Consider the following 21,973-nt stretch of genomic DNA (forward strand, 5'->3'; position numbering starts at 1 on the left):
AACAAGCAAAATGATTGTAGGCAAATAGGCAAGCAAGAATAATCCTAAAACTATCAAAAAATTCATTAACATAGGGGTTTATTTGAACATACCTGTTAATGGAAGAAATGAAATTGTCTCACTGTTCTTCAAGCTTAGATCAACAAAATCTTCGTTGTTGGTGGCGATAATAGCTATTCAACACTCAAACCCTCCTTGGCAGCAAGCACATAGCTCTCCCCTTCCTTCTCTAGCAATCAGAAATGAAAATGATTGAAAAAAAAAAAAAATTGGACTTTTATAGCCGCGGCGGCAATTTTTGCTGTCTCTCGGTGATATTTTAGGTCGTAGCGCGATATTTCCCCGAGATATCGCCGATATTTCGGAAATATCGTGATATTTTCGGGGAGACAAAATATCGCGATATTTTCTCGGCGATATTTCGTCTCCCCGAAAATATCACGATATTTCCGAAAATCGGCGATATTTCGGCGATATTATATACACTGATTTAACACTTGTGTAAGACTATGGTAATCAGCGCCTGGAGAGTTTAGATTGAAGAGTTCTTTGAAGTATCTTGTAAGAACATTGGTAGTAGTCCTAAAAACCTTTGTTGCAACAGATTTGAGCCTAAGCTTGAAATAGACTTGGAGACCCTTTTTCTGAATAGACCTAGAGATATCCTTTTAATAGATATGAGGATTTGAAGTAGAATCTTGAATTCCCTTGTTGAAGACTTGAAGACTATATTGAAGGCATTCTTTAGTGCAGAGTTGGAGAGGATGTTGAATACCCTTTGAAGCAGCTCATTGAAGACATCTAGAAGCATTGTTGAAGACTTGTAGAAGCTGATTGTTGAGACCCTTGGAGACATGATGATTTGTTGAAGCCCTCATGGAGTAACCTAGGAGTTTTTGTTTGGGTGACATGAAGAGCAGTGGCAATACCTTCTAAGAAGATAAGGTTGTCATTGATGACGTGACGTGGAGACTAAGTGAAGGCATTGCTGAAGATTGACAGGGCTTGGTGAAGAAGACATTGGGAGCCGTGAAGTACAACTAAAGGTACCTTGACGAAGTGAAACTAAGGGTTGGAGCCTAAGAGATTGGAGCCTCGAAAAGACAAGGTTGGTGCCTTGGAAGATAGGGTTGGAACCCTAGAGGTTGGAGCCTCGAAAAGACAAGGTTGGTGCCTTGGAAGATAAGGTTCGAGCCCTAGAGGATCAGAGTCCTCAAGAAACCAGGTCGAAGCCTGAACCAGATATAGGGTTGGAGCCCTTGAGGTTGGTGCCTCAAAATTGACAAGGTTGGAGCCTTGAAGTCCAAGTCGGTGCTTGGCATAATATAGGTTGGAGCCTGGGAGATTGAAGATTGGTGTCTTCATCTAGGGTTGGAGCCCTACATATATTGTACTTAATTTATTATAAAGAAGAAATTAATAAAAGCCTTTATTCTTATTGTTCATTTTGTGTTCTAAATATAAGTGATCTAACTGGTAAAAATAACAATTGAAAAGAAATATTGATTCACCCCCCTCCCAGTGTTTCCAACACAACAATACAAGAAGCAACAGTGCAAATGATGTGAGGCAGCAGGCCAAGCATCAACACAGGTACCGGTGCAAAGGATCAGTGTGATATTTCCATGGTGAAACATTACTAGAGCACATTCCTCGCTAAGAGGGAGTGTTGATTTATGGTAGCAACGGATGTGGTCTAGCCATGAAAATTGGTGAAGAGGCTAAGGCACATAAGATCTCCAAGACCCATAAATCGTTTGGGGAAATTCTACTTGGTTGGAGAGATATTAAAATAATTAATATTTTTAATGAGGTTCCCAAGTCTAAACTTAGGAAAATTAAAATATTAATGGGTATTAACATAAAATTGGATGAGAATGTTTTAAATGACATGGATCAAGCCAAATCTAATCTTAGTCGTTGAAGACTCAACAGGAAAAGTATAAGAGGAGGCTTGAGGGCCAGTTGGAGACACACCAAATTGATCAGTTAATTTGATTTTTTGGAGCGGGGTTTCGCTGAGAGAATCGAGCTAGTGAGTTGTTGCAGCGAGGGGCAGTTCGGCACGAGGCCGAGAATACATAGCAGAGGTAAAGATAGTGCCAGAGAGACAGCGCAGAGCCTAGGGAAGCTGATGCAAGGAAGCTAGGACTTACGTAGAGGCTGAGGAGGCCAGCGTGGGTGACGCAGAGGGTCAGAGGGTTGACGCAGAGGCTTCAGTAGCTGCATAGAAACTAGCAGAGCTGACACAGGGCCAAGAGGCAGTACTAGGTGATTCTCGTGGGACAGACTGAGTGCTAGTGAACTGAGAGGGTGACGCAGTCCCTATCAGAGTGACGTAGAGCAATGGAGAAGCTTGGAGCAGCTTTCGCTCTCCAGCTAAGGAGTTGTAGTTGCTGTGGGATCGTTCATCTGGTGATTGATTAGCCAGAATATCTGTCTCCGAGGAGAGGTATAACTACTAAGGACATTCTCTGTTGGGGGATCCATTTCTGGCACCCTAGTTGTATTCAGAAACTACATAATAATAAAACCTTCATATATGCTACACCGGTTTTCCCGCATTGGGTTTTTCCAGGGATGATTGTCCAAAACTAATTGTGTTCCTTGTGTGTTTGTCTTAGTTATTTCAGTTGTTGATCTGTATATGTGTTAAGGCTGCATTTGTGTTTATTTTCGGTATTTATATTTATAAATAACTTGTTAATGAAAAGAACAAGTAGGAGACAATAAACCAGATAATGCAGTAGGGATTTCTAACGTGTCAGAGTTAGAAATTTCAACAGAATGTTCTAGTCTTCCTTCTTGAAGATAGTTTCAAGAATCTTGTTGGTGTAGATTTCTTCAATCTAGGGTTTTGAAGATCTTTCCCTTGGTAGTCCTTGGATTTGCTATGATCTTTCTTCAACGCTTTATGTCTTCTTGATTGAGTGCCCCTTCTTGACTTCAGCACCTTACCTATGATTCCATGTTGAAAAATCTAGAGCATGAATAATTAAAAGATTTATCTGCTTGATAATTGCTTGTGATATACTTTTACTTCTTAGCTTATAGTCTTTTTTTCGTTATGTGATTATTGTGTTATTTTCATCAAGACAATTACCAATATGCACAATAAAAGACAAGTGACACAGTATATAGGCTTGTCAGCCAGGGCCAAAACCTCTCACCTCTTGAGAGGAAAACCCGATCAAAATTTCTTCTTCTAGATCTTCAATTGATGAGTACCAAGACCATGACAAAGACCCTCGACTCTAGTATCCTCTCAAGAACCTTGTCACTAACCTTGATGCTTTGCCTCTTCCCTTTCTCGACTTTCTTCTTGATCTCAAACTGCTCTCCTCAGCTCCTAGAGCAACTCGATCTCTATTCTTCACACTGCTTCTTCTCGACTTCTCCTAGAGAATCTCAGTCTTTATGATCTTACTTGCTTCCTCTAGAGAATCTCGGTCTCTAGTCTTGATCTCTATCTCGGTCACCCAGAACAAGTATCCAGAAGAACCCTTTCTTAGCTGACCCCAGAAGAAACCTCCCTTTACAATCCCCAGAAGTAACTCTCTTTCGTTGACCCCAGAAGAAACCTTTGCTATGCCTAGAAGAATCCTATCTTCACACTTCTCTTTATAGCCTCTTCTTCGTACTACTTCTTCACCTCTTCTTCGCACTTCTGCTTGACCTCTTCTTCGCACTTTTGTTTATCCTCTTCTTCGCACTTCTGCTTGTGGAGTTGCTTGCCTTTAGGTGAGGCCGAGTGTGGCTATTTATACACCTCAACGCATGTCCTTTAGGCCGATATGATCACTAAAGGTTAGGACAACTTCTTCTAGCAAGTTCTTCCATTTTTGTAGGCTGACTTGAAGAGGATAAGTGACAAGGTCTTGGAGGATACTTTACATAGACAAGTTTGACCTTTTACAAAGTGTAACATGACTTCAGTACATGACAATGACTCTATCATTTTATGGCTATATGACAAATAATTCCTAAAGACTCTCAATGGGAGACTTGACTCAAAATAAAATCTCTTGCTTATGAAACCCATCAAGCAAACAAAACAATAAATTTATTTGTCTTCTTTACATCTCATTACATAAAATCATAATTACATGTCATTATGAAGACCGAACCTAGTTACACTTTTCAACATTGAGAAGCATAATCAAAAGGAAGGATCTCCTCCCTCGAAGGAATGCAGGAATGCATGGGTCATACATTCATTAGATGAAATCAACATAATATGTCCTCATATGAAGTGTGAGGTGTTTGACAACAATTGAGGAACTCTAATTGGAAGCTCCATGGAATCCAATGTGTGAACAAAGGAAGGAAGAGATGGTGGAATATGCAACCATGGTAAAGGCAATCAACATCCGAAAGACCGAGAAGTTTTGACTACGATATCTCCATGGAAGATATGAAGACTCTAATCGAGTCTAAAAAAGAAAGAGACCCTTGACAATATATATCTTTGGGAGATGTGTCGATATGTATGCAGGACGCTGATGCAAACTAAAAGATGTCATGATGAAAGACCATCACAAAGGTAATGTTGATTTTAATGTTCATTCCTTTATTTTTTAATATCTAGATGGGTTTATGCAGGGTTACCAAGGGAAGATCTATGGATATCTTCCACCACCGATGCACATGTAGTATGAAAGAGCCTTAAGTAAACATGGCATGAAGAAAGCAGCATGACATAAAGGAAGGCCGGATATGGACTGACGGATCACTTTCCGATGATGACATGGATGACTCATGGATGACTCATGGATGAAAGTGATGGATGGTAAGTGCCCTATGTAGAAATCCCAAAAATGAAGACTCATAGAGAACGAAAAGAAGTTCATGACATCGTGAATAGGAGTTATTCAAGTAGCTTGTTGTCTCATCATCTCCACTTGAGAAGTTGTTGCAAGTCCATAATTAAGAGGGAGCCTGGAAACAAGTTTCTTACTTGGAAGAAACTTGGAAATTCCTAGGCTAAGAGGGAGCTTAGGTACATTCCTTCCGTAGGAATGAATACATTTCTTTATTGGAATAGATATGACCTCCCTAATTAAGAGGGAGACATAGACACATCATTCTTGTCTTCACTTGGGAAGACAGAATGGAGGATTGGGTAAGCATCTGGCATCCGATGCTCTTTAAGGATGCATTAGGGCATCCAAGGTAAGAGTAGTCATAGAGGACAGTTATTCTTTCAGGACTGGGAATCCATGATAAGAATAGTCCTGGTGGAACACACCTTAAGAACTCGAGTGGGGTATGTTCTGAGAGGGACAATGATGAGGGTGTCTATACATCATTGGTCTCGCCAACATTGTGCTCAGATCTCGTGGAGAGATAGAGTTGTTAGTCAAGGCCTTGCAATGCTAGTTGATATGATGCTATACAGATGGGTTACCAATCCAACTCTTCTTATGAGAAATTCTTTAGATTGAGAATGACCAAGTACCATCATGAATACCTCCCTAGTTAAGAGGGAGTGTTGAAAAATGTAACTAGGTTCAGTCATAATAATGACGTGTGTAATTGTGATTTTATGTAATTGATGAAAAGAATAAAACTGGAATTATTATTGTAATGCTTGTCTCATGGGTTTCATGGGCAAGGAATTTTATTTTGAGTATGACTCCCATTGTGAGTCCTTAGGATTGGTTATAAAGTGAAATTGAGTCAATGCCATGTATGAAGGACCCTTCTTGGGCACACTACATTTTGTATGAGTCATTAGATAAGTATAATTAGCCCTCCAAGACCAAGCAAAGTTTCCTCCTCAAGTCGACTTCAAAAAGAAATAATATAAACCCTCCAAAGGACATGTCGCTCACATACACTCATGTCAGCTAATTAAAGAGGAAAACCACTATAAAGAGGCAGCTCGGCCTAAGTTAAGAGGACAAAATTTTAGTGATACAGTTTGGTTAAGATCTAAAGTGCGAGGGTCATCAAGGGAGTCGAATTACCAGCGAGGACGAAAGAAAGAGCAACGAGGTATTTTGTGTTGATTTGGGATTGTTTTGGGCCAGCACACACGAAATTGCAGACCTATATATTGCAGCAGTGAAGGCCGAAGTCTGTTGTGGCAATGGAAGCCAAGGAGAAGTGCAGTCCTCCTAGGGAACTGAAGTGGAAGAAGGTTGAAGGTCTAAAGCAGAAGAAATCCACGGTTGAAAAAGTCGAGAAGGAGGAAGGAGTAGAAGGTTGACTATAGTTGACTAAGGATCTTGTGTCTTGGTCGTGGAGTGGCAGATAGGTCAAGGTTCTTGGTCTTGGTATTCATCAATTGGAATCTCTATAAGAATTGTTCGGGTTTTCCTCTCAAAGAGTGAGAGGTTTTGGCCCTAGCTGATAGCATATATTCTGCGTTCGTCTCTTTATGGTTTATGCATTGGTAGTTGTTTGATGAAGAAGAACACTAATAACCTAAGTAAAAGAAGATCCTAATCTAAAGAAGTAAAAAGCACTCACACGCATTTACTGTTAGTTTGACAACGAATTAGTAACTTTAGGTAAATGTAAATAGACAGTTGTATACCGAATAATTAGTTATGTAACGATAGTTGGTGATATAAAACTATCGAATGCCCATGAAATAAAAACACGGAGAATCATTGTTAAATAAATTTCCATTCAATTCAGTTTTCTGATTCAGTTTCACGTCTTGGTCATTTGTGGTTTCTTTGCTGTTTCTTTTCTTGTTTTTTCTCCCATTCTACCAATTGGTATCAGAGCCTGAGCGTGAAAGAAAGCGAACCCGTGTTAAAGAAAAGGCAATCTTGTGAGAGTTATCTCTGTCAGGCATCCAACGAGACTCCAGAGCTGGCCTGCACGTTTCAGAACCTGCGTAAAGACCAGCAGAAGCTGCGTGAGAGGCCTGCGTAAAGACCAGCAGAAGCTGCGTGAGAGGCCTGCGTAAAGACCAGCAGAAGCTGCGTGAGAGGAGGTCATCGTGGAGACCAGCTGCGTGAGAGGAGGTCAGCGTGGAACCAGCTGCGTGAGAGCCTACGTGAGCCCAGTTTTAAAAAAAAAAACAGAAGCTTCATGAGAGCCTGTGGAGGCCAGTTATCTGCCTGCTTGAGGATGCGTGAGGAAAGACCGCTGCGTTGATTTCCTTGCCTGCGTGCTGTTGCGTGGAGGTTCTAAAGGGTGCCGGAACTGTGGCACTGTTACGTACCAGAGATGAACTGTGCTGATCAAAGCTGCGTCCGGGTATCATTTTATTTTTCTTTCAGCCATTGCTAAATAAATTCTGGGCTTGTATTCAGCAATAGTTTCAGATTTTTTTTTAAAAGGAATGTGTGAGTGAAATAGAAGGAACAAAAGACAGTTTTTTTTTATTGAAGAAAAGAAAATTTTAAGGGTTTTGGAGAAATAAGGAGACAATTTTTTTTATTATTATTGAAGAAAAGAAAATTTTAAGGGTTTTGGAGAAATAAGAGAGTTTTTTTTTTTATTATTGAAGAAAAGAAAATTTTAAGGGTTTTGGAGAAATAAGGAGATATACTCCTTAGGGTTCTTTCTATTTGGAGAAATAATGAGATATACTCTTTAGTTGAAGGAAAACTTTAAAAAAACAAGAAAATATAAAACCCTAGAAAGACTGAAACCCTAGGAAGGAGGAAAAATGGCCAAGATGTCGAATGCAAGATTCGAGGTGGAGAAATTCACCGGAAAGAGCAATTTTGCTCTTTGGAAACTGAAGGTTAAGGATCTGCTTGTGCAACAAGGGTTGCACAAGACATTGGATGGGGTAACTAAGAAACCTACAACCATGACTACTTCAGACTGGGAGGACTTGGATGCCCGAGCTCTCAGTACCATCCGGTTATGCCTAGGGATGAAGTTCTCTTCAACATTGTTGAAGAGACTACGGCGTCAGGATTGTGAGAAAAACTTGAAAACCTCTATATGACAAAATCATTAACCAACAGAATTTATCTAAAACGACAGTTATACAGTCTTCGAATGAAAGAAGGTTCAAATGTTGCAGAACATTTGAATGTTTTTAATACACTAATTTGTCAATTAACAGATATGGAAGTCAAAATACAGAAAGAAGATAAAGCCATAACCTTGTTGTGTTCTCTGCCTGAATCATGGGATCACTTCGTAACTTCAATTAGTTTCAGCTCTGCTGATTCTTTGAAGTTTGAATCAGTCGTGGGAGCTCTTCTGTCTGAAGAAGTATGAAGGAAATCCAGCATTGAAACAGCTGCATCAGAAGCCATGGTTGCTAGAGGACGCTCAAAGGAAAGAGGAGAAAAACCAAGGGGGTCTTCCAGGTCGAAATCGAAGGGCAAGAAGTGTAAGGCAAAATGTTGGAACTGCGGTAAAGTTGGACACTTGAAGAAGGACTGTTGGAAACGGAAGGAATCCGAAAACCCGAAGAACGAAGCGAATCAGGCCGATTCAGGTATGGTAGACGAAGTTTTATCTGCTGAAGAATTGTGTATGATAGATGAAACTTCACCTGAATGTAATGTCTCTCAGAGTTTTGATAGCTGGCTGTTAGACTTTGGAGCTTCGCATCACATGTGCCCACATAGAAATTGGTTTACTTCGTATGAAAATGTAAACGGTAGTTCTGTGTTTATGGGTAACAATATGTCATGTCAGACTGTTGGGATGGGAGATATCAGGATTAAGATGTATGATAACACAGTTAGGACATTAACTAGTGTTAGACATGTACCTGATTTGAAGAAAAATTTAATCTCTTTGGGAGTGTTGGATTCAGATGGTTATAAGTTTACAGGTCAGGATGGCGTCTTGAAAGTCTTCAAAGGAGCCCTTATGGTTATGAAGGCAGAAAAGGTCGGAAATCTTTACAGGTTAAAAGGAAGTATTCAGGTCAGTGAAGCAGCGGTTGCGTCAGAAAAGGAAGAAGTAGGTACTCGTCTGTGGCATCAGCGTTTGGGTCATATGAGCGAGAAAGGTCTTCATATACTGATGAAACGTAAATCTCTTCCCGATCTGAAATCCTTGAATTTAGATTTCTGTAAACATTGTGTATGGAAAACAGTGTAAACAGAGATTTAAAGTTGGAAATCATAATAGTAAAGATGTTTTAGACTACATTCATTCTGATCTGTGGGGGCCTTCCCCTGTTGTGTCATATGGAGGTGCATTGTATTTTTTAACGTTCATTGATGATTACTCTCATAGAGTTTGGGTCTATATGCTAAAAAGGAAAGCTGATGTATTAAATGTCTTTAAACAATTTAAAGTAATGGTAGAGAAAAGAACAGGCAAATCTATTAAATGTCTAAGAACTGACAATGGTGGTGAGTTCACTTCTGTTGAATTTGAACAATACTGTAAGGATGAGGGCATTGTTAGACACAAAACTGTTGTTTATACTCCTCAACAAAATGGTGTTGCGGAGCGTATGAATCGGACTCTTATGGAAAGAGCCAGAAGCATGATCTCCAATGCTAACTTGCAAAAGGAGTTGTGGGCAGAAGCAGTATCTACTGCTTGTTATTTAGTTAACAGATCACCTTCAGTAGCAATTGATTGTAAAATTCCTGAAGAAGTTTGGACAGGTCAGTCTTGTGACTATTCTCATTTGAGGATATTTGGCTGTGATGCTTATTCTCTTATTCCGAAAAATCAGCGTTCAAAATTAGATCCAAAGTCGAAATGTTATGTCTTTGTTGGGTATGACTATGCAATGAAAGGATATAGGTTGTGGGATCCTACATTGCGGAAGATAGTCATTAGTAGAGATGTAACATTTGATGAATCCTCTTTGTTAAAATCAAATGTTGAAAGAATTGAACAGGAACAGGTATCGCCGAGTCAACGAGTTCAGTTGGAGGCTAGATCTTTCGGTGACAGTCGAAAGGAAGGAGAGACTTCTGGAGACAAAGGTGTTGAAGACACAAAGGAAGCCGTTGAAGCTTCTGAACCAGTGCAAGTTTCTGAACCAGTTCAGCAACCAGTCGCTCTGAGAAGGTCTACAAGGGAAAGGAAAACTCCCAAAAGGTATGAAGATTCTGCTTCATCTGTTGCTTTGGTTACTGAAGATGGGGAACCTTCTTGTTATCAGGAAACATTAGATGATACAGATAGCGAGAAATGGAAAATGGCTATGGAAGAAGAAATGGACTCCTTAGCCAAAAACAATACCTGGGATCTTGTAGAGCTTCCTGAAGGGAGAAGTGTTGTTGGATGTAAATGGGTCTTCAAGCTGAAACGGAAAGTTGATGGTAGTATTGAAAGGTATAAGGCGCGACTGGTAGCAAAAGGGTATTCTCAGGTTGAAGGTATAGACTTTCATGAGATTTTTTCTCCAGTTGTAAAACTTGTTTCTATACGTACTGTGTTGGCACTAACTGTGTTGCTTAATCTTGAGTTAGAACAGTTAGATGTTAAAACAACTTTTCTACATGGTGATTTGAACGAAGAGATATATATGGAACAACCAGAAGGTTTTGTACGAGGTCGCAGCAAAAGATTAGTTTGCAAGCTCAGGAAATCATTGTATGGTCTGAGGCAGTCTCCCAGACAATGGTACAAGAAGTTTGATTCCTTCATGGTGAGCCAGAACTTTATAAGAAGTGAGTATGATCATTGTGTGTACTTCAAAAGTTTCAATGGCATATTCATTATCTTAGCTTTGTATGTTGACGATATGCTTATTGCAAGCAAAAGCATGGAAGAGATCAACAGGTTAAAGGCTCAACTCTCTAGGACGTTTGATATGAAGGATCTTGGAGCAGCAAAACATATCTTGGGCATGGAGATACACAGAGACAGGAAAAATGGTAAGCTTTGGTTGTCACAGCAGAAGTATGTGGAGAAGGTACTTGAAAAGTTCTCTATGAATAATGTGAAACCTGTTAATGTTCCTTTAGCTTCCCATTTTAAGCTTTCTTCGGTTTTGAGTCCTAGAGCTGATGAAGAAAAGCAGTATATGTCTCATGTACCATATGCAAACGCTGTAGGCAACTTAATGTATGCGATGGTATCTACAAGACCTGACATTTCACATGTAGTTGGAGTTGTCAGCACGTTCATGGCAAATCCAGGTAAAGAACATTGGCAAGCAGTGAAATGGGTGCTTCGATATCTAAGAGGCACAAGTGACCATTGCATCGTCTTTAATGGTAGTGAAGGATTAGTCTGCGGATATGTAGATGCTGACTATGCAGGTGATTTGGACAAAAGAAGATCTACTACAGGTTATGTCTTTACTCTTGCAAGTGGAGCAATTAGTTGGATGTCAAAGCTTCAAGAAACAGTTGCATTGTCCACTACCGAAGCCGAATATATTGCTGCTTCAGATGCTAGTAAAGAAGCAATTTGGTTAAAGGGTCTGCTCGATGAAATTGGAAGAACGCAGGAGAAAGTGAATGTACTTTGTGATAGTCAAAGTGCTATTCACTTGGCTACAAACCCTGCCTATCACAATAGAACCAAGCACATTGATGTAAGGTATCATTTTCTGAGACATGTGATCGATGGCAGAAAAGTAGCTCTTAAAAAGGTCAATACACGAGAAAATTGTGCAGACATATTCATAAAGCCGGTTACAGTAGAGAAGCTGCGGTGGTGTTTAGCTTCTCTTGGCTTGCAGGAAAGATGATGAATGGGAAAATTGTTGTCAAGGTGCAGTTTGTTAGTTTGACAACGAATTAGTAACTTTAGGTAAATGTAAATAGACAGTTGTATACTGAATAATTAGTTATGTAACGATAGTTGGTGATATCAAACTATCGAATGCCCATGAAATAAAAACACGGAGAATCATTGTTAAATAAATTTCCATTCAATTCAGTTTCACGTCTTGGTCATTTGTGGTTTCTTTGCTGTTTCTTTTCCTGTTTTTTCTCCCATTCTACCAACATTTACTAATAGAAGAGAAATCACTTAATGTCTATGCCCTAGATTTCTCAACAGATTGTGGCTCAATTTCTGGGAATTTCTATAGCAAGTTTAGGCAGTGTGAATTGGTGGAGGTATTCGGACATACACCCTATGTTGCAGGTTTTTTGAGGTGTGAGATTGAGGCTAATTCCCTTATGGATTTTGTGGAGTTGCTTGAGAAGAAACACCAGCTGCATTTTCAGGAGTTCTTGAGTATTATAGAGGAAGATTTCTCAATTTCATCCCAACAGCAGCAACAACAAAACTCTAGGGTCAGCGCAGCGATTTAGTGGGCAAAGTTTCCAACAGTTAGGCAGTGATTTCACAACCTAGGTTGGATTCACTTGTTGTAGCAATCCCAGGGTCCTCTTCCTTGATTGTATTGTACTTATCCTGCTCATAAATTTAATATAAAGGACCCAGTTTTGGGTGTCATAATTTTTGTATATGATTTTCTGTGTCTGCATGTAATTGTTGGGTGTTGTTCAAGTTGCATGTTTTCCATTATCCACCGTAAATTTCTTATTAGGAATATTACAGCTTGCACAGGCATTAGTCCACAGATGTGTTGTTGGCCTCCAAATATATATATAGGAAAGAGAGTCCTTTCATAACATACCATCATAGCTTATGTTATATATATATCCTTATCACACTTCTTAGAGATGTGATCAAATGGAGCACACCAATCTTCTCTCTCTTGGAGTTGCTAGGGTTTCATGATCTTCTTGGAGCATCTTGAAGTCTAGGGATAGGGTTTTATCCCTTGGAGATTTAGAAATTAGTGCTTTGAGATGAAACACTAGGTTGTTCTTAGTGAAGAAGAAGAGGAATATCTTGCCTTGGGGGAATTGCTTGAGTGATTCATGATTTGTTGGATATCCTTGGTTGAGCTAAGGTTTTCTTGGTTTTCACTAGCTGGGGTTTTGGAAAGTTAGTGGATTGTAGTAGCCTCGTGATAAGGCTGTGGTATGTACATGAACATTATCTTATGCATATTAATGAAGTTTTCAGCAATCCAATACTTGTGTAAACTGCAAAATTGAGTTTCAACCATTTATGTTCATGTTTTGTAATTTCCATCTATATGTCTTGCTGATTTGACATAAGTAAATGGTAATTATGTTAAGTGATATAACATTATAATTGAAGAAGATTAGTGCTGCTTTGCTGCTGTATTTATAGCTGTAGGCAAGTGTTTTCAAATCTGGTTAATGCACAATAAGATTGCCGTAGAGGGCTAAAACTTATCAGAACACTTTGGTATATTTTCTCTTGGATTGCTTATAAATTTAGGTTATCAAGGATTAAAATAGTGTTTTCTGCCACTGCTGTATTGTTTATATTTCATAGCAGCCCTAAGGCTGAAAATTCAGAGGATTGAGATTCAAGAAGCATCTTGTTAAGAGGTGAACTTTATGTTTTTCATTAAAACCTTGAGGTTCAGAAATTTCAACACCCCATCTAGAGAATTATTGCAAATAGCTAAAATAAAATCCCTCCTAATCCTATAAGTAGATTGATTCAGAAGCTCACTGTGATACCTAATAATTCCTCCTAGAAAGGTTGTTAGATTATCAACAAATCGTATAGACACCAATCCTACGTTAAATGCCATGGTTTTTCTAGAGCAGTGTTGACTTTATGCAAGTTTAACCGAACACATGATCAGAAATATACAGAGGGAAAAAGGCCAATTGATTTACTTATGTGTGCATGATAGTTTCTGCAACCGTCTAATACTCTGCAACTAACTCTACTACTCCTCCACTCTTGTGCTCTCTGATATAGTTTATATCAGTGATGTGAACATCATCGCGACTAAATCGCGATTTTTTTATTTTCAAAAAATCGCCAAAAAATCACGATCCGATCCCAAAAAATCGTGGGGCCGCGGAACGAGTTTTAAAAGCGATTTTTGGATTTTTTTTTGCTCATTTTTTTAGACAGAGGGCAAGAGTGAGAGCTAAGGAGGAGGAAAACACATCTACAAGGGAAAAAGAGGAGAAAAGTGAAGGAATTTAGCATCCCAAGCAAAAAAAAAATCAAGCTTGGACCAAGTTTCTTCAGCAAAACGTGGTTTTCAAGTATGGACATCAAATTTGGCCATTTTTTTCTTGTTTTCCCTTGGGTTTCTATCACCCATTTTTTCCCATGATTTTTGTTTGGATTTGATTGTGTGTTTTTTTTTCATTTTTGTTGCATTTAGTGGAAAGGGTTTATTTTGGTCAAAAATACAAAAACTTGATTGTTAGATTTATTTGATTAAATTCTTCTTGTGCCCTAATTTTTTTCCATCATTTTTGCTTGGGTTTGAATGTGTACTTTTGCCATTATTGTGGGATTGAGTTGAGAGTTTTTTTTGTCAAAAATTCAAAATGTTGTATGTAAATTTTAATTTTATTTTTTTAACTTTCAATTCATCTTGTGCCCTAGATTCAAACTTCAAACTTCATCTTACATTAAAACTCAAGAGTTCAACAAAGTTACAAACATGCCAAGGAAATTGGACCCTCTGTGGGAATTTGGTGAACCTGATGGAGGGTTTGACAAATCAAATTTGACTTGCAAGTTATGTGGGCATCATATGACAAGGGGGGTATACAGATTGAAGTATCACCTTGCACAAGTTCCTGGACATGAGGTAGGGCCTTGCACAAATACAAATCCAGAAATCATCTGAAGAGCCCTCAAATCATTGGAAGAAATAGAGCAAACCAAATTGTCCAAGTCAGCTCTGAAGAGTCAACTAGCAGGGAGTAGAGTGTCAGGATTGGGAGGTGAACATGAGAGTGGTATTGGTTCTACTTCACCATCAGCATCTACAGCCAACCCTGTAGCTACCTCATCATTTTTTGTTCCTAGAACCACACCTGGTTCACAACCATCTATCTCTTCAGTTATTAAAAGAAGGGAGAAAGAAGAAGCTGACAAGTTGTTGGGCAAGTTTCTTCTTTGGAGTGATATTCCTTTCAACGTTGCAATGAAGTTATGAACCATCCATTTTTCCAGCCCGCAATTGAGGCTATTGCTATTGTTTGCCCAGGGTACAAAGTCCCTTCTTATGATAACCTTAGAGGACGCATTCTTCAAAATGAAAAGGTTGACTACACTAAGAGATTGGAGAAGTTTAGGGCATCATAGGCACACACAAGATGCACTGTGATTTCAGACGGTTGGACCGATCAAAAGGGTAGAAGCCTTATTAACTTCTTGGTCAATTGTCCCAAGGGGACAATGTTTATCAAATTTGTTGATGCAGCTGCACATATCAAAGATGCACGGTTATTATGTGATTTGTTGGATGTGTTCATTCAGGAGGTGGGTTCACAACATGTTGTCCAAGTCATAATGGACAATGCTGCAAATGATGTTGCTGCTGACAAGATGCTCATGGAGAGGCATCCTACCTTATTTTAGACACCTTGTGTTGCACACTGCATTGATTTGATGTTGGAGGACATAGGAAAAATTCATTTTATCAAAGATATTGTTGAGTCATCAAAAAGCATTGCAAAATTTATATATAATCATGCATCTGTATTTCATTTTATGAGAACATTCACCAACAACAAGGAGTTGGTGCATCCTGCCATTACACAGTTTTCCACCAGTTTCATATCTCTTCAATCCCTCTTGAATTCTATGTGGGATGTGAAGAGAATGTTTCTTTCAGAGGAGTGGCATGATTTGGCATTTAACCACGAACAGAGAGAGAGGCCATATGCAGGTTGGTTTCATACCAGGAAAGCTTCAAGACGGAAGTGCAGGAGGTGTGTAGCATTATTGAACCTTTGGTAAAGGTTTTTCGATTAGTTAGTGGAGACAAGCCCACAATGGGCTACTTGTATGAGGCCATGGATAGAGCCAAAGAATACATTCGGACCTATTATGATGATAAGGGAGATGAGGGGTTTGAGAAACAACAACTCCTATGGGAAGTGATTGATGAACGATGGAACAATACACTCCATCGTCCCATTCATGTCGCAGGATCTCTCTGAACCCCACATTTTCTTACTCCTATGGTTTCTTATTGGATGCTGAAGTCATGGATGGATTCTTCACTTGTGTTCAGAGGATGGTGCCATCTCCAGCAGATCGTGCAGAAATATCCAAAGAAATTGAGATATACAGGATGGCAGGTGGCACACTTAGCTTTGACATGGTTGTTGTGGATAAGAAGACTAAAATGCTAGGTAAGCTTTAGTTTGTTTCAAATTTCGTTGTCTCTTCAAGTTCATACTTTGCTTCAACTTTCAACTTTCACTTATTTTCTTATGTTTATCTTATTTGTTGTAGATGCATGGTGGAGAAGCTATGGTGGCAGAGTACCCAATCTCTGAAGGCTTGTCATTCGAGTGCTCAGCCAAACATGTAGCTCCTCGGGATGCGAGCACAACTGGAGTGTATTTGAAAAAATACACACCAAGAAGCACAACAGGTTAAAATATTCCAAATTTCCAATTAATTTTTTGAATTCATTAAATAATATTTTTTTATAATTATTATTTTATTATTTATAATTTATTAATTTATGACCCTTGTACAGATTGGAGTCCCAGCGACTTAATGACATGGTCTACATCTACTACAATCTTCGATTGTGGGTGAGGCGACTTGAGAGGACACTTGATGTGGAGGCCATCCCATTGAATGGGATTGACAGCACTGCTGCATGGAGGGTTGAGGTCGAGAGGCCTATCATGGAGTCGACCCTTGATTGGTTAGAGTAGGAGGTATTGGAGGGGGTAGAGGAGGAGGAGGAGGAAGAGCAAAAAGAAGAGGTGACACCACCTACCCAGGCTACCCCTGTCAGCAGTAGAGGACGTGGTCTACCTCCTATAGCTCCTAGTTCTTCAGCTTCTAGAGCACCGCAGAGTCCACTTCCATCTACATCTAGAGGGAAAGTTGTTGCATTTTCTCACAAAAGGGGTAGAGAAAATCAGTAGTATTAGTTATTTCGTTCATTGCATTGTATATGACATTATGACTCTGAGATACATTATTATATTTCTTGTTGATATTTTGAGGCTGAGTTGGGACTCAGGACTTAGTATTTGGGACATGATTCATTGTTATGTGTGAAGTAGCACTAGAAATGATATTACACATCTTATATATTAGTTCTTTTATCATATTTATGTGTCAATGCATTTATTTTATGTTGTGAATGCTTTAGACATTAAAAAAATTGAAAAAAAAAGAATATTTTTGTATTTGCTGATTTTACCGATTTTTCCCGATTTTCCCGATTTTTTCCGATTTCAGACCCTCACCATTTTCATCCCAATCACGATGTTTGCAACACTGGTTTATATTCATCAACTCTGATACCCCTAACACTTTAACATAAATATGTAATGTTGAATATGACAATGTATAAAAAGTACAAATGTATAAAAAACTTTTTCAAAAAAAAGAAAATACAGTCAAAGATGCACATAGAATAAAACCCTAATCACTCTTTGAGGCAATATAGCAGTTGCATTACTTTTATTTAACAAAAAATTAAAAAGAAAGATGTCTAACATTGTTTTGTCTAGCATGCTGATTAACTGTACCTTCCAGACTTCATAGTGATTTTAAACCTATTTACAAATTGAGGCCCTCTCTAATAAGAGTATTTTGACTCTTGGAGGACTGCAAGAAAAACAAACCTTGATGAGATAGTAAGAATGCTTATGATAGCCTTTATGATTGATAAACATTCCAATGCTGTGCAACATAATTGCAGCCTCCATCAAATTTATATAATTCCCATCCACTGGTAACCCCGCTACACTGAAGCAATCTTGATCATCTTCTTTGCACCTTTGCAAGCCCTCTAGAAGCTCCTGTCATTATCATGGTAACAGAATTAATTCTAGACTCAGTACAATGTCATCAAATAAAAGTAGAAGTGATGTATAAATGGATGCTGAAACATTACATTATCTAATTCCACTAAGCATGAAAAAGAAAAGATGCAAGGAGTCAAATTATCGCAGCAACCTTCGCCAGTTGGGCAGAGTGCATGTCAGATTCCATCCTTTTCTTGTTATTGAATCTTCTTGCAAGACTGATCACTGAACTCCACCTGATGTTAGGATCAGATCTATATTCATCACATGTCTTCACTAAAGTGTCAGCAATCACCCCTTCCCGCAGAGCATAAGGAGAAACAGTCATCTTGTCAATACCAAGAATTTCAAAAATCTCTTGTAGCAAAATCGCTCCAGAAGCTATTGAATTTATGGACTTTTCAGTAATTCCTAGTAGCTTAGCACATTCTTCTTGGTTCTTTATTGTGCATAGCATTTTTACAATGGCATTGAGCTCCACTCTGGTAAATTCACAATCTCTGAATGCCTGGAAAGAAACAGGCATTGACTCACATCCATCTCCCAATTCAACAGCATGCCCTTTGCGTATAGCCTGATGGATGAAGTCAATTGTACCAGAGCTACCGATAGCCATCTCAAACCCAATCTCTCTAACCTTCTCTACTAAATCAGAATTTGTGAATGTAGCTCGAATCTGTCTCTTTAATTCTTCTATTTGACCCACCGGTAATTCTCCATCTTTACTTCTCAAAATAGACTCTCCTAAGCGAATATGACCCAACTTTAGAGATGTTGCATATACTACTTCTCCACAATATCCAAGAACAAATTCTGTTGATCCTCCTCCAATGTCCACAGTCATAACGGACTTATCGTAAACAGGAAGAGCCTGAAAGACTCAAAATATGGAGACTTCATCACAATCTTCATATATCGTTAACATCGGAAGCTCATTATCAGATATTATGTCTATAAAATCAAGAATTTATACCAATATTGCACACATTACTAGATGTAATCAATGAGACAGATATGCTTGCATGCTCAAAATAGCAACAAGGATGTACATAACGCATTCGAGCTAAATCTAACAATACAAAAAATTACTTCAGACAGTTCTTTGACAGTTTGGGTGCAGTTCTTTTACAACACAACCAAACAGTCAGTTCATAAGTAGCTAGTGCTAACCTCAAAAACCACAGTGAGAACATGAATACCTCATAAGCACAGAGTTCCATTTGAGCCCTGAGCTTTGCTAGTTTAATATCAAAATCAAACCACTTTTATCTCAATTCTCAGGTAATACCCTAAACACGATCATTTAATGCACAGTATTGTATCTGGCAGTACCATGAATACTACCCATCCATGGCATCGACAAAGTACAATTGCTCCAAATACATTGGAGACTTTTGTGTTTTTTTAGTGGTAAAGAACATACAAATTTTTAGAGCTTAGCCTTATTGGATGCAACATGTAGGCACTAGTTTCTGAATGGAGGCTTTTGTGAGTAGAATTTTTTAGATATTTGTCTTCCGGATCCATCACAGCAAAGTATTGATTGTCGACAAGTTTCAAACAAACCAATGTGGTTCATCATCAAGACGAAAAGATGAGATGAAGAGACTCTGATCTAACAGGGGTATATAAAGGGGAGTGAGGAGTCTAAGAACAAAAAATTAGATGGAAAGTCAAAGAAAATAATTGTTAGACAAAAATTAATAAATTTAGTAAGAAAAAAAAAATTATTTATATATAATAATAATATAATAGAAAGACAGACGTTTGTGATCAATAGTGTGTTTTCAACAATGGAGGTATCTGAAAGACCTGGTGCTAAACGATGGATTCCTTTAGAAGCCAATCCTGAAGTGATGAGTCAGTTTGTGTGGCACCTTGGTATACCCAAAGAAGAAGCTTTCTCTAATGTTTACGGTTACAATGACAAGTTATTGGATATGGTGCAGAAACCTGTGTTAGCTGTAATCTTTATCTACTTAATGATGCGGCATACCACCAAGAGACGGGTCGCTGCAACAACAAACTGGATCTCCTTCCTCATGCGATTGATGATCTCTGGAGATCTGATGCGATTCTTACAGATTGGGATCATGGCGATCACAGACAAGTATTTTGTCTTGCAGATCTGTTTTTGGAACAACGGTTCTCAAGTGATATTTTAATTGGAGTTCTCAACCTACTTCCTGCAAGGATATCACCCTTCTTATACATAGAACGGGACATGCGTGGGCTTTCTGAAGCTCCAATAATTGCAGATCCACCTTATATATGCCCAGATCTGACAGAGAGGTGTTCAAATAATAATCTTATAGTAGATCTAGAAGCAGAGGACTCCTTTCAAATTTGTGCAAAGATTCCCGATGGCAGAGCTCTTCTTATCGGGGTTCAAAAGGATTTCTTGGTATTGGATCTGAAACGAGAGACCTATAAAAGAACAGATATCCCGCTGGAGATGCAAAGTCTGACATGTGCAGGTAGATCCCTTCAAAATGAAATGTTGCTACCATGCCAAGGCGTACATCGAAATTCCACCATCTTTGTCAATCTGAGGTTGGGGGCGGGGTGGGGCACTGCCTGGATCTAGTTCCAAAGGATCAGAGTCGAATAAGGGACCAGTAAATGAAGGTACATCATTCAAAGACGTCCTCCAAGGGAAATCCATTGCATCAGCCAAAACGGATTAGCCTCTCAATATACCCAAACCCTATATTGTGGAGCAGTTGAATCAAGTCCCATCTTTGGCTGTAGATATCTCAAAAACAAATGATCTATGCACAACATTTGAATCCCAGGCAGTCATATGCAGATTCAACGGTTTCTGGCCAGAACCAATGGATATATTTTAGTGGATTTTCACAACTTGGACAATTAAATGTGAGATTCACCTATGTTCGAGGAGTTTCTTCATAGTAAAGTTTGAATCATCGGAGACATGAGAGTATATATTACGAGAGGGTCCCTAGTTCTGGGATAATGCGAGACTTTTTGTCACCCCATGGTTCCCAGATTTTGATGCCAATACAATGGTGGTATCAAGAATGCCGGTTTGGGTTAGACTGCACAACCTACCACTTCATTTCTGGCATCATAAAGTGTTGATTTCTGGTAGGATCGGATGTGCTCTAAGTCTCAAATTTTGCAGATAGGCTTGGGCAAATGTATTCCAAAGAACCCAGAAAGCGTTTTGGGAAATTCCTCCCGGAGACAGTTTTATTAAAATAATTAATTATTTTCAATGGGACCCTAAGTATAAACATAGGAAATTAAAATAATTAATGGGTATTAATCTAAACTGTGGGTGTAACTTCTAGAAGAAGACGAAGATAGAGTCCAAATGATCTGAGCCATTGATTATAATCTAATCTGGGAAGTTGGTTCTCAACTGGAAGATTATAGAAAGGACATCGAGGGGCATTTGGAAATACACTAGAGGCAAATACTCAGTTACCCGAGTAAGATTGATTTTTTGACTAGTCGAAGTTCGGCAAGAGAAAACTGAATCAAAGGGAGAGTTGCAAGTGAGAAGGAGTGAGAGAGGGTATCAACATCAATCTTAAGGAGAAGGGTAGAAGACGCAAATCAGAGGGAGGACAACGCAGAAGTTGTGACGTAGAGGAGGGGCAACGCAGATGCAGTGTGACGTTGGGACAACGTAGGGGCTGACGCAGTGAGACGCAGAGGGGGCAGCAGGTCCTATCCTGGATTAGAAACTCGTCGAGAAGTGTCTGTAAAATTTATCACATAGGATCCTCTTCTATTCTGCTGGTTGTATCTTGTACATGAGATTTTTCCTGAGGAATAATAATAAAACCATCAGATCTATTGCACCGGTTTTCCCACATTGGGTTTTTCCAGGGATATTTGTCCAAAAATAACTGTGTAGATGTGTTGTGTATTTCTTTCTTGTTCAGTTTCTTATTCCGCAAATACTTTAATTAAGTGAAGGTTGCAGTTGTATTTACTTCGATATTTACCGTAGAACACAGTAAATAATTTGCATGTAGGAGAAGCAATCAGTTTCTTGTAGTAGGAATTTCAGGTTAAGGAATTTTCACATGGTATTAGAGCAGTAGGTGAAACAAGAAGAGCAGTGCCAGAGAACCCAGCACTGGGCAGAGAAGCAGTCGAATAGCTGCAGGAGGAAGCGGTTCGAATCTCTAGAGGGATTGCATAGTCCAAGACAGGAAGGCTGGATTTTCAAGGAAGGTCTCTCTTTGAGTGAGTTGACAGAGAGGTAAGACCTCCAGATG

At 39.0% G+C, this 21,973-nt stretch overlaps 1 protein-coding gene across 9 annotated transcripts in view; it reads right to left on the minus strand.

The window, feature by feature from the left end:
• Window positions 1–21,973, minus strand: part of LOC149174280 (uncharacterized) — a 142,365-nt gene that overhangs the window by 52,015 nt on the left and 68,377 nt on the right. For all 9 annotated transcript variants that reach the window (XR_016257920.1, XR_016257918.1, XR_016257919.1 and 6 more), the window contains exons 2-3: window positions 17,872–18,591; window positions 17,538–17,714 (exon numbers count right to left, since the gene is read on the minus strand). Coding sequence is in view for 5 of the 9 variants with exons in the window: in XM_089419276.1 (XP_089275402.1) it covers window positions 17,538–17,714; window positions 17,872–18,591 (897 nt within the window). In the remaining 4 variants the exon portion in view is untranslated. The remainder of the gene's footprint in view (window positions 1–17,537; window positions 17,715–17,871; window positions 18,592–21,973) is intronic.

The sequence above is a fragment of the Pinus tabuliformis genome, chromosome 4_1 (genome assembly GCF_031772625.1).
Source record: "Pinus tabuliformis cultivar Carrire ecotype Pingquan chromosome 4_1, CPIR1, whole genome shotgun sequence".
NCBI lineage: Eukaryota > Viridiplantae > Streptophyta > Pinopsida > Pinales > Pinaceae > Pinus > Pinus tabuliformis.